At 45.6% G+C, this 13,332-nt stretch overlaps 1 protein-coding gene across 1 annotated transcript in view; it reads left to right on the top strand.

Annotated features, from left to right (window-relative positions):
* The window catches only part of LRP1B (LDL receptor related protein 1B), a 1,691,377-nt gene that overhangs the window by 1,379,752 nt on the left and 298,293 nt on the right, over positions 1-13,332 (top strand). The window contains exon 44 of the mRNA XM_088474914.1: positions 12,498-12,690. Coding sequence (XP_088331040.1) covers positions 12,498-12,690 — 193 coding nt within the window. The remainder of the gene's footprint in view (positions 1-12,497; positions 12,691-13,332) is intronic.

The raw sequence follows: 13,332 nt of genomic DNA, 5'->3' as shown, positions 1-13,332 counted from the left end.
TCTACAAATGCATGGTTGGCTGATCAACTGGAAAAAGTCTTCCATAATACTCTCTCAAAGGATGGCACATTTGGGGCCCCTCCTGGATTCTCAAGTTCAGAGAATCTTTCCAACGGCGGACAAGATTTCAGCAATACAGCACAGACTACACAGATTGATCCACAGTCATCGAGTGTCAATTTACTCTGCAATGCAGGCTTTTGGATTAATGGTATACGTTTTCGACATGGTGGATTTCGCCCAGTTTCACACCAAGCCCCTATAACGCCTGATCATCTCCAGGTGGAACAGGCTACCCCATCTGCTCAGATCCCAGATGATGAGTCTTCCCCCAGAGGTTCGACTGTTCCTAGTCTCGTGGCTACAGACTTCCCATTTGAATAAGGGCCATCCCTTTTGGATTTCAGACTGGGCTCTCCTCACCATGGACGCAAGCCTCTGAGGATGGGGTGCAGTAACTGGCCAGCACTCCTTCAAGGCCATTGAGGCAGTGTTGCCAATCAGCATACTGGAACTTCGAGCCATCTATAGAGCTCTCACTCTTGCTCAGAATATTCTGAAAAACAGGCCAGTACAAGTACAGTCTGACAATGCCATGGCTCTGGCCTACCTCAATCATCAAGGGGGCACTCGAAGTCAGTCAGCAATGACAGAAGTGTCCCGCATTCTCATCTGGGCCGAACGCAATCTCCTAGCCATCTCAGCAGTGTTCATCCCAGGGATTCTAAATTGGGAAGCAGATTTCCTCAGCTGTCACGACGTGCATGCAGGAGAATGGTCTCTACATCCATAAATCTTTCAGCTTCTAGTAGACAAATGGGGTCTTCCAGAAGTGGATCTCATGGCCTCAAGACACAAAAACAAACTTCCAATTTATGGAACCAGAACAAAGGACCCCGACGCGGTCTTCATAGATGCACTGTCAGTGACATGGAACTTTAATTTGGCATATCTCTTCCCTCCAATATCCCTGCTTCCTCGAGTTCTTTGAAAGTTCAAGCAGGATGGGTCGATAGTCCCTTTGATAGCTTCGGCTTGGCCTAGACACCATTGGTACTCCGATTTTTAGAGGTTCTCCATAGACGTTCCTCTTCATCTTCCTCTATGTTGTCTCAGGGTCCATGTCTACATCCAGACCTAGTCCATCTGTCTTTAATGGCTTGGCTCTTGAGACATCGCTCCTAATGGCTAAGGGTTTCGCCAGCTCTATGGTCCAGACCATGCTCAGAGCATGTAAACTGGCCTCAGCCAGGATTTACTACAGAATATGGCATACATATTTCCAGTGATGTGCTCTTAGAAACTATGACCCCCAGATCTTTAACATTTCTTGAATCCTTGCCTTTCTTCAGGCTGCACTGGAGCTAGGCCTCCACCTGGCATCTTTGAAAGTGCAGGTCTCTGCTTTGTCTATATGGTTTTCTATCCTATACCGGATTTTCACACTTTCATGCAGGGTGTTCTATGTATACAATCTCCTTTTATCTCTCCTGTGGCTCCATGGAATTTGTCAGTGGTGCTCCAAGCACTCCAGGAACCTCAATTTGAAACCCTGGACTCAGTGGTTGTCAAATGGCTCACTGCAAAGACTCTGGGGGTCATTCAGACCCGCTCGCGAGTGCAGGACGCTCGCAAGCGGGTCGATGTTACCCCAATGTGCATGCGCACGACGGAGGGAGCTCCGCCGTGCGCATGCGAGAGATCCGGACAGCGACAGCCAAGCTGTCGCTCCGGGTCTCGCACCAAAGGGGGCGTGCTGTCGATGGTGACTGACAGCACGCCCCCTTTGGTGGACGTGCCGGGGGCGTGGCTGCCAGGCTATCGTCTGGGTCCGGCTGACATCACTAGTGATGTCAGTGGGAGTGATTTTGGCTCTGATAGAGCCAAAATCACTCCAGGGCTTGCGGTCACCGAGACCCTACCATAGGGTCTCATCGCAAGCCCGATGGTCGCGATGGTCTTGACCATCGCGACCATCTTTTTGGCCGCTCGCATATGCTGTGGGTGGTCATCCATGGCTATGCGAGCGGCCAGGAGGCCACTCCATTTTTAGGTAGGAGGGCACTGATTCAAAGCGAGCTCTCTGGTCAGAGCGTCCGGCTCTGAATCAGGCCCTCTATTTCTTCTGGCTATTGCATTTGCCCGTAGGGTATCGGATTTAGGAGCACTTTCATGTCGTTTAATATTTCATCAGGACAGGGCTGTTCTTCAAACATGCCCTGGCTTCCTTCCGAAGGTGGTTTCTCACTTCCACCTGAATGAGGAAATTGTGGTTCTGGCCTTTAATTCACCAGACCTCTCGGGCAGATGAGGCCTCTTTGGATGTGGTCCATGGTCTGAAGAGATATGTGGACCGTACTACTTCCATCAGGAAATCGCACTCTGTCTTTGTACTATATGGATTCCACAAGAAGGGATGGCCAGCTAACAAACAGACTCTGGCTAGATGGATTCGCATGACTATCTCACAGGCTTATACGCAGACTTACCTTCCTGTGCTGACTACATTATCTGCTCATTCAACTCACTCTGTGGGTCCCCCGTGGGCAGCCCAGTGTGGCGCTTCAGCTGAACAGTTATGCAAGGTGGACACCTGGTCTTTTGTCCACACCTTTCTTAGGTTTTGTGCCTTTGATACATTTACCTCTCAGGAGGCTTCCTTTGGGCTTTAGGTTCTCCTGTCAGTTCAGGAGCATTCCAGCCCTTGAACAAGTGCTTTGGGACATCCCCATTGTCTCCGTGTGGAGCCCTATGGACCTACGGTAAAATTTACCTTGGTCAACTCTCTCTCTTTTAAAGCGATAAGGGTTCACAGGGCACCCACCCTGATGCTCCTAGCTTCTATGGTTTCTTCTTCTGGTCTCTTGTTTCCTTCTCTGTGTGAGAGTGTGATTAACAAAACTGAAGTGCCCTCAAGCTGTGGGCGGGGTATATGAGGAAGTACCAGAGCATCCTGGGATTAAAAAGATTGCTATGGGTGTCCAGTCCTCCTGGTTCCACCTACACCCCATTGTCTCCCTGTGGACCTATGGACTTCAAAGAAGGAGAGTTAACCAAGGTAAGTTTCCCATAACTCTGGTTTTCAGACCACATCTACACTATCAACCTTGCACCCACTGGCCAGTGGTGCTGGGGATAGCACAGGGCTATTAGCCCAGGTCTGCGGAGCCCTGGAGAGGGGGACCCCTTTGTTTGGGGGGTCCGCAGCTCCACAGGGATGCCCGGCCTGGGCTGACTAGCGGTTAGGTTCATTGGCTGAGAGAGGTCAGGCACCACCTCTCAGCCAATGAACATCTCCCTCCATTGAACTCAATGGTGGGAACTGCAAGACAAACTTTAGTTACCCTGCGGCTCCCACCATTGAGTTCAATGGAGGGAGCTGTTCATTGGCTGAGAGGTGGCGCCTGACTTCCCTCAGCCAATGAACGCTCAGACCTGGACCTCCAAAGGAAGAAGCTGCATCTGTGCGCTTCATTCGGGAAGGAATATTCATCCTGGTTAGGATAAATATTGCTAAGTACGATGGTCGCGTTTTGTTATTTTAAGAAGACCCATGGATGCCTACTGGACAAGGGGACCACTCGAGGTAATATAGGTGAGTATGTGTGAGTGTGTATGTATGTATGTGTGTATGTATTAAACTTATACTGTGTAAGGTGTGTGTGTGTTTCTTTCAACATTTCTTTACAGGTGAACTACTACATGTGGGGCATTAATGCCCCGCATGCTGGTACGTGTGGTTCTCCAAGTACCAGCATGCGGGGGAGGATTGCTGGGACCTGCAGTTCTACTGTAAAATCAATGTTTATATTCTTCTATTTTTACACTACACTAACACAATCAACCCACGACACATCAACCAGGGGTGGCGGAGATAGACCCGGGCTATCAGCATAGGCTAGGGGCGCCCTGGAGAGAGACACCCTTTATTGGAGGGGTTTCCAACTCCCCAGGGATACCTGGCCTAGGCTGACTAGCGGTCAGGGCTGCTGCTGCTGCTGCTGGAGGGCCCAGTGATAGGGCTCCCCTGGCTGTGGCATTAGTCCCCCATTAGAAAGGCTCCAGGGCTGGTTCTGTGAATAACAGGGAGACCCTACACAAATGTGTCCCTGTAATTCCAGAACCAGCCATGGTTCCCATAGCCCAGTGCTGGTTGTACTGAGTACAGGGAGACCCTACATATTTTTTTCCCTGTACAACCAGACATGGGTTTGCAAAGTCCGGGGCTGGTTTTGTTTTGGGGGGGACCTCACGTCAAGTTTTAACTCCTTATTTACTTTTTACAGTCAGATACATGCAGGCATCTCACTGATGTCTGCATGTATCTGTGTGAGAACGACCTGCTCACACTGAAAGTGAAAGCATGAAGCAGTTCTTTGCTGTCGGGGATTTGCAGTTCGTTTTGGAGTGCGATTTGCCGTTCAATTTGTACATGAACATGCCAAATCGAACAGCAAATCACTGTTCAATACCGACTCAAATTGAATTTGTTTTGCAAATCTCAAAACAAATCGAATAATAGTAAATCTGGCAAAATCACTGGTTTGCAATATTCTATTTGAGTCGGTTTGAGAATAGCTAAATCACTCTATAAAACGACCTGCAAATCGACCTTTGATAAATTTACCCCTTAGTCTGCCCAAGAAAAATAACAGAACACATACTCAAAAATTAGAGCGTCAAAAATGTAAATCATTTCAGAGACAAAACTTTGTCTAGCGGCGAAAATAATAAACAATCATATACTCTAATAATAATTAGAGATGAGCGGGAACTGGTCCCACCCAAATTTCGGGGATCCGGGGGGATCCGAGACACAACACGGATCTCCCTGCCTGCCCCGCATCCCTAATCGAGGCAAAACCTTGCGATCCCACTGTCGGATCTTGAGGTTTTGCTTCGAGTGGTCATTTTAGAAAGTCCCATTAAATTCAATGGGCTTAACGCTTATTGGCTGAGAGAGCCATCTGTCACGGCTCTCAGCCAATCAGCATTAAGCCCATTGAATTCAATGGGCACAGGAAGTTACGAAGATGCCACCCATCCCCCTTGCTTGACACCGCCGACACCCCATGCTGCCGACAACCCTGCACCCCCCGCTGTTTACCCTCACCAGCGGCTTCCCACGCTGCCGACACCCCTGCTGCTGACACTGCTGGCACTCTGCATTGAGGACACCACAGGCACCCATGCACTGCCGACACTGTCAGCACACGTGCACTGAGGACACCGATGGCACCCCCACTTTGCCGACACCACTGGAACCCTGCATTGAGGACACTGCCAGCACCCCCGCTATGCTGACACTGCCGACACCCAGCATTGACGACACTATCAGCACCTCTGCATTCCCCACGTACTGAGGACACTGTTAGCAACCCCACACTGCTGGCACTCCCACACTGAGGACACCACCGGTACCCCTGCACTGCCGAAACTGTCAGCACATGTGCACTGAGGACACCGCTGGTGCCCCAGGTTTGCCGACACTGCCAGCACCCTGCACCGAGGACACTGCCAGCACCCCCGCACTGCTGCCCCATGTATTGAGGATGCCGTCAGCATTCCAATACTGCCGTCACTGCCTCCACTCCCACACCAAGGGCACCCCGCACTGCCAACACTGTCAGTACCCCTGCACCGAGGACACCGCTGACACCCTCGCTCTGCTGACACTGCCGGCACCCTGCACTGAGGACACTGCCAGCACCCCCGCACTCCCCACGTACTGAGAGCACCATCAACAACCCCACACTGCCAACACTCCCACACTGAGGACATCACCATCCCCCCTGCACTGCAGACACTGTCAGCACGTGTCCTGAGGACACCGCTAGTACCCCCGCTTTGCCGACACCGCCAGCACCCTGCACTGAGGAGAACATTGCCAGCACCCCCACACTGCTGCCCCATGCACTGAGAATGCCGTCAGCAACCCCGCACTGCTGCCACTCCCACACCGAGAGCACCCCGCACTGCCTACTCTGCCAGCACCACCACACTGCCAACACCGCCGGCACTTCCACATTGAGGACACCACTGGCTCTCTCGTGTTGAGGACACTGCCAGCACCCTGCACTGCCGACAATGCTGTCACAGTAAGTGCATTATGTATCCAACCCACACTGTATAACACACTGTATCCGACCCACACTGTATTCAACCAACACTGTATCCGACCTGCACTATATCAGACTCACACTGTATCCGACCTGCACTATAAACTGCACTGTATTTGACCTGCACTGTACCGTGCACTGTATCTGACCTGCACTGTTTCTGACTCGCAGGTATGGTGGACTGTGTTTAATGGTTGGGGAGATTTTGGGGAACTTCTCAACAAAAAGGCTGATTGATCAGGGCTTTACATAGGCCAGTCATTGGTGGCCCAGCACCCCCAGGAGGAAAATACAGATTGGGCAGTGAGAATAGGCATGGGCTGGGGGCATGTGCACTTGTGTAGGGGGCATTCATGTCTGCTGTTGCTATTTACACATGGTTTAGGGTTTTTTGTTTGCTGCTTGTTAACTATGTTTAATTGTTTTGAGCAAGGATATTCCATGTACGATTTTTAGTAAATTTCTGTGTTGTATTGTTTTCTATTGAACGTACTTGTGAGTTGTTTTGGCCTATGTTGGTGAACAATATTGTGTGAGGTGGTCAAAAATAAGCAGCAACATGTCTCTAAATCCACATTGACAGAGAATTCAAATCAATAAATAAGCAAGAGAAAAATAGTAACTAAACATTTTATTTGATGATATTAGTTACAGGGTTCTACTTCTGTATCTTAAAATCAAAATGTATAGTAACATTTTTCTGATGGTATAGTCCCTTTACAAAGGATGCTTGCTGAAACTATATATACAATTGTTGAAACAATTGTCTATGAATTTAATTTACACCCTTTTTTAATTTTTTTGGTTCTGAAATAATAGTTTCTGTTATGTCATCTGTGGAGATATGCAGGGTATATGGGCTTACGGTATTTCAGAGATGGTTGGTAATGCAGCAGTGTTGGCAGCCGTTCTTGGAATAGCTTTTGCGGGAATATGCAAATGCTAATCTCATCCTTCACTTTGTACTCAACGTTGCGATGGAGTGTACAAGCGGTAAGACACCCACTTTCAGGCTCCGTGATCTGAGATTGTAAGTACTCCAATATCGGCGCAACTATGGTCGCACCATCGACATTTGCCATAGCCTAGAGTCCACTCTAGCTATTATCTCTATAAATCCAGCTAAACATGGCCTCTGAAGCTGTGGATTTGCTATTGAGAATGCATCAGTGTTCCCAGACTCACTCGTGACACTGCCATGATAAAATTCCCATGAAATGGGTCCTTTTTTACTATCACTTTTGGTCACTTTCCAGTCTCCACTCTGAAGCACCCATGAAGCGCAAACCCCTGCTCAAGTGTTAGCGATGCCATACGCAATTGCGAATGGCATAGGACACTTGGTTTCACGCGTGTGCAGTAAGGGATATCTGGACTCTTTGTGCATGCGCAGTAGCAAAACATCCCTCAACTGCGGGAACATCTGCACTGTGTCTCTAGATAGGACAAGCTGAAAGCTGGTGCTAGGGATGGAAGGCTAAAGCAACATAGCTAACTGAACTAAAGTGAAGATATTTACACTTCATGGGGTATACCATGTAATTTTTCACATATTTTTAAGTTTGTGTGTGTGATATGAAAAAATAAATATATATATATATATATATATATAATTATTTATATATTTATTTTTTTAGTGCTTCCCTTTGACCTAACAATGCAAAATCACACATGAGCACTAGGGACCCCAACTGGTCAGTTATGCAGTGAAATCTTGCCAATATTCAATATTTTTTTATAACTCTCCATGATGAGCGCCAATAGAAACCAAATCTTATCTCTAATCCCATATCTCTTCATCCAAACACTTGACCAAATGTACTGTAATGAACTTTATCATTGTAAATATACTATATTCACTTTATTTTATTTCTTTTTTACATTTTATTTTTGCAAATGCTCAAATAAGTTCAGTTTTATTAATAGGCGTAAATGACTGTGCAGTATATATACTGCAGTATAATTTTATGGTTAATTTGGTATAAAATATGTATTCTGCTGTTTCTGAACCTGACCTCCAGTAGTCTCAAGACATCTCAATCAATTATCACACAATAGTGTAATTGAAATAGTTAACTTGCAAACTGTTTTAAGAATATTTAGAATAAATTGCAAGTTAACCTTGGTAAAAACTAAGTTGCTATGTTCAGGTATAAAATTTATTCTACAGAATAAAATGTTATGCAACTGACAAAAAATGTCTTAAAAAAAATGTTCTCAAATGAGTTTACACAGTTCACGTCATTTTAACTGAAATTACCTTGAAAAATTTGATCATCATTTATGATGCATATAGTGATGGTAAAATTAGGTAGTACACCATGGGCATAACAGCCATAGGTGCAAGGGGTACGGCTGCTATGGGGCCCAGAGCTCAGGGGAGCCCATCTTCCTTGTCAAAGTTACATGTTTATATTTTTTACTATTGGGTGGTACAAAGGGGCCATAACAAACTTTTGCTATAGGGCCTTCAAATGGGATGTAGTCAGGATGTCGGCGGATGGGATGCTGGCCGCCGATATCCCGATGCTGGAATCCCAAAGAGGATGAAAATACCGGCATCGGCATCCCGACAGCTGGCATCCCGAAGGTAAGTATCCAGCTTACCTTCACTGTTAGCCTGGGGATGGAGGGGTTAGGTTTAGGGACCCCTGGGGGAGATTATGCTTAGGCACCCCCCAGAGAGTTTTAGGGTTAGGCTACATGGAGGGGGTTAGGCACCCCCCAGGAGTGTTAGGTTTAGGGTGCGGGAATGGAGGGTAAGGGTTAGGAACCACCGGGGGGAGGTTAGGCACCACCAAGAGAGGGTTAGGGGGGAGGGGGGGAAGGATAGGGCAGTTACCAGCTATAGTCAGGACCTTCAACAATCGGGCTTCTGGCATCTGTATTTTAACCGTCGGCTATTCAGCCTCCGAGATATCATACCCAACCCCTTCAATTACCTAGTTACATCCCTGTAATACATCGTCAGATAATAATAAATATAATTCTATTTGAATGTAGAGTATTACTACCAAGCTCAAATAAATTCAGTACAATTACTGAATCAGCCCCTTAGTTTTATACATGCAGTGTGAGTGTACATATGGCCATCTAGATTGCAACTCTGAATCAGTACCACTTCCCATACCTTTAAGACAGGCCTATTGGGCTTTTCTACAGGACAAAAAGCCGAAAGTCCACTTAGTTAAGCTGCTGTGACATCACTGGCCTTGTGCTTTGCAAATGCAACCGCCAATTCAAACAGTACATTTCTGCACAAAACGTCTATAGGCCTGTCAATCACACTTTCAGTTAGACAAGCAATGCCTTCCTAGCATGCTGCTGAGAAAAGTAAGAAATAAATACCTGTATGAGCAGTTATATAATCAATTTTATTTTCTGCTGCGTAATAGACAACCTTTTTCACATTAATGTGATGTAGTGGCTTAAGTATTATGGTGACAAATGCATCTAGGAATGCAACTGTTCTAGATTACCCCAAATCTCCCAGCTGCATTATACATAGGAAAGTGAAACAGGAATTAGTGTACATTGGGATATCAAAGCGTATTAACTAATTCCTAAATCGATATCCCGACTCTAATTTACAAACAAGGCAAATTAATATTGCCTATACTTCAAAGCATTTGCCTACACATGGGTGTAAATTAATTAGTTAGCAAAGCCTTAAACATTACTTATGCAAATGACTTAAGTGAATTTCACTTGAAAATTGTGTTACGTTGATTTGTAGCTCATTTTGCTGTGCATTATTTAAAGAGCATCTGTCAACTACATGCAATGGAAACAGCTGGTTTACTAGCTAAGAGTGAGAATGCAGAGTAGGAAGTCACTAAGAACTGATAACATCACAGAGGCACTTTATGAGAAGTATTTGTAAGACAAAGATTCCACATTTAGTACAGTCTCCTGCATGCTAGTCATGCTAGTCTAGGCTGCCTCCACTGTAGGTCATTTACTGCTGGACCAGGATGTGATATCCGGATGGAAGATCGACAACGAATAGGAAGACAGTTAATACGTGTACACCAGATGGACGACAGGCAATAGGTCGACATGTTCAAAACGTCGACAGTGCAGGGTGTCGACAGGTTCTATAGATCGACACATATAAGGTTGAAACAAAAATGGTTGACCATGTTTTCCGTGTTTTTTCAGCACTTTTAAGGTTAGGTTTAGGCATTAAGATTAGGCACTTGGGGGAGGGTTAGGCTGTCGGAGGGGACAGTTAGGGTTAGGCACTATGGGGGGTGTTAAGGAGCGTACACACTAGATGATATGCTCTCTGAGCGATATCGTCTAGTGTGTCCCCGGCAGGTGTCGTTCATAACATTGAGCACACCCACTGAACGATATCATTAACAATATCGTTCAGCGCCGGGCTCTCTCCCCCATTCCCCAACATGCAGCAACCTGACGATATCATCAGGTTGGCCTACATGTTTACCCGATGAACGATAATGACGAACAACCCGCGGGAACGTGCATCGTCGTTATCGTTCATCGTTTTGGTGTTAAAAATGGACGATAAAGTGGACGACTGAACGATAACGCACCTTTAGGGTTACTCTAGGGTTAGGCTTAGTCAATAGGGGAGAGTTAGTCTAGGGTTAGGATTAGGCCCTAGTGGTGGGTTAGGGTTAGGTACCAGGGGAGGATTAGGGTTAGGCACTAGGGGTGGGTTAGGATTAGAGTTAATTCACAAAAAAATGTGTTGACTATTTTTGTGTTGACCATTTGTTTGTCAACCTTTTGAACCTGTCAGCCTTTTAACCCTGTCAACATTCTGCACTGTCGACCATTTGTCTGTAGCCCTTTTGTATCTGTCAACCTTTTGAACCTGTCGACCTATTGCTTGTCGACCATCTGGTGTTGACACATTGACTGTTGACCTATTTATTGTCGATCTATTATACCTCCAGGATGTGTCCTGCAAATAAACTTGTATTTAGTTACGGAACCTATTTGGACCTCACAGTGCTTTTATAAATTAATCTTTAGGTTCCAAAGCAAACTAAAATTGTAACTAGGCTTGCAGGCAATAGACAACAGAATGGGGTTAATTTAGTATTGCACACAAGTCCATTGTGTGGACAGATTATGCATTTTTAGCACTGTACATGCTTTGTAGCTGAGCACATGCATCTGTGGATGATCCAGGGTCATACACATCTCAGTTGCAACTCCACTTAACTGATAACGGGGTATTTGCTTATAGGGCATTTTGAGTGAAGGCAAGTAGGCTGAATGGCAGGCTAAGCTGAAGTGTGCATACTCAGAGATCTGAATGGTTTTAGGTGGAACCCTTTAACCAGGCATAGAGTTGCTCAGTTCCAAAAACATTGGTCAGTAACAATCGAATTGGGACTGCGTCCAGGGCTGAATCAGCCTCTTAGTTTTATACATGAACTGTGAGTGTTTTTATGGCCAACTAGATTGGAATCAGTCCCAATATGCATTTTCAACTTCCTACCACTTGTTAGACCCACCCTTCTTATTTAATAAACTGTTTTATTTTCCTCCTAATACAGCATATTGCTCTATTTAGTCCAGTAGTGTAACTTGTTAGTGTCACCCAGTGCGGTAAATGGACCCTTTGCACGCCAAAAGCTTGGCAAGGGGCATGGCCTCATATGAGTGGGTGTGGCCTCCAAATATGTTTCCGTTCTCAACACTCTGGGGGTGTGTCCAGCACTCCTGGAGATGTTGGGCTGCCCCCAGAGATTCTCCGTGGACTGCTAGCTCCTCCTCAGTGAGCGAGAGCCCGAAGCTGCACTGTCATTATTGTGCAGCGCCCACTTCCAACTTCCATCATTTTGGTGTCACCCCATCAGATGGTGTCACCCAGTGTGGTCCACACCCTCCTAGTGATGCCACAGGGTTAGCCTAATTGATGACTAAAATTGAGAATGAAATTGAGGAAATCTCAAGACTCTATTTTATTTGATGTTTTTTATATCTGGAAAACTGATCTAGAGATGCAATTCACTGCTAAAAAAAGAACCAAAAGTGGCACAATTAACCCAATAAAAAGTGAAAGATGAGACCTGACATCAGCAATCTCTGAGCTGGTGGGAGGTTCAAATATTTTCAGAGTGAAACTCTAATGTTGCTCTGTTATACAAAATGTAGTTTTTGCACAGAGCTGAGTCTGTTCTTGGAAAGTAAAGCCTTCACTGCTCCCAACTTTCCAAATGCCGCGCAGTCTGCCTCGGTTTGTGGTTCATTAATGTTCTCCAAAACGTGTACATGATAGGCTCTCTGTAATTTTCATATGCTTTTTACTGCAATATTGGACAGCTATTTGCATTAACTTTTTAAATGTACAGTGTGTTACTGGATACGGATAACTGACCTTTCATGTTTTTTGTGCAGGTGATTGTTCGATCAGGACCTGGAACGTTTCTGAGTATGGCTATCTATGACAATTATATATTCTGGTCAGATTGGGTAAGAAGAGCAATACTTCGCTCCAACAAATACACCGGAGGAGAGACCAAGGTTCTCCGAGCCGATATTCCTCATCAGCCAATGGGGATCATTGCTGTGGCCAATGACACCAACAGTTGTAAGTGGAAACATTATTTTATACAAATATTAATATCATATTACCTATTTATCTACATATACTGTAGTAGTGGTATGTAACGTTGACATTCATTATGTTGATACCACAATGTCAACATGGTTTGAATGTTGACAGTATGGATGTCGACATTCACAAATATCGACATTGACAAAATATCTACCTGTTCAATATGTCAACATTATGAATGTCAACAATGAAGATGTTGACACTTAAATATTAACTTAACCTTAACCCTAATTGCAGCCAAACCCTAATCCGAAATGCATCCTAACTCTGGGCATGATTCAGTATGGATCGCAACTGCGAATGCAATAGCGATTACGCATGCAGTCTCACTGCGATAGTATGCTAATCCTCTGCGATCGCTATGCCGTCACAGCACAGCATATGGACACCTACCTTACCTTACACACATCCGTAATACTTAATAAGACTGCAAAACCATCTGTAACATCGAGTACCATCACAGCATCACGCACACTTGCAAAAGCTCTGACCTTACTCAGGAATTGATAACCTCGTCGCACGCAGTGAGTACACAAAGCTGCATATGGCGTTGTAATGGATAATTTATGCACGCCCATGCAACAGCGTTCAAACGCACTAGCATGTCTGTGTTTC

Source organism: Taudactylus pleione, unplaced genomic scaffold (genome assembly GCF_031769625.1).
Source record: "Taudactylus pleione unplaced genomic scaffold, aTauple2 ptg000156l, whole genome shotgun sequence".
In the NCBI taxonomy this organism is placed as follows: Eukaryota; Metazoa; Chordata; class Amphibia; order Anura; family Myobatrachidae; genus Taudactylus; species Taudactylus pleione.
Note: the sequence above shows the minus strand (reverse complement) of the source record. Positions and strands in the feature narration are given on the sequence as shown.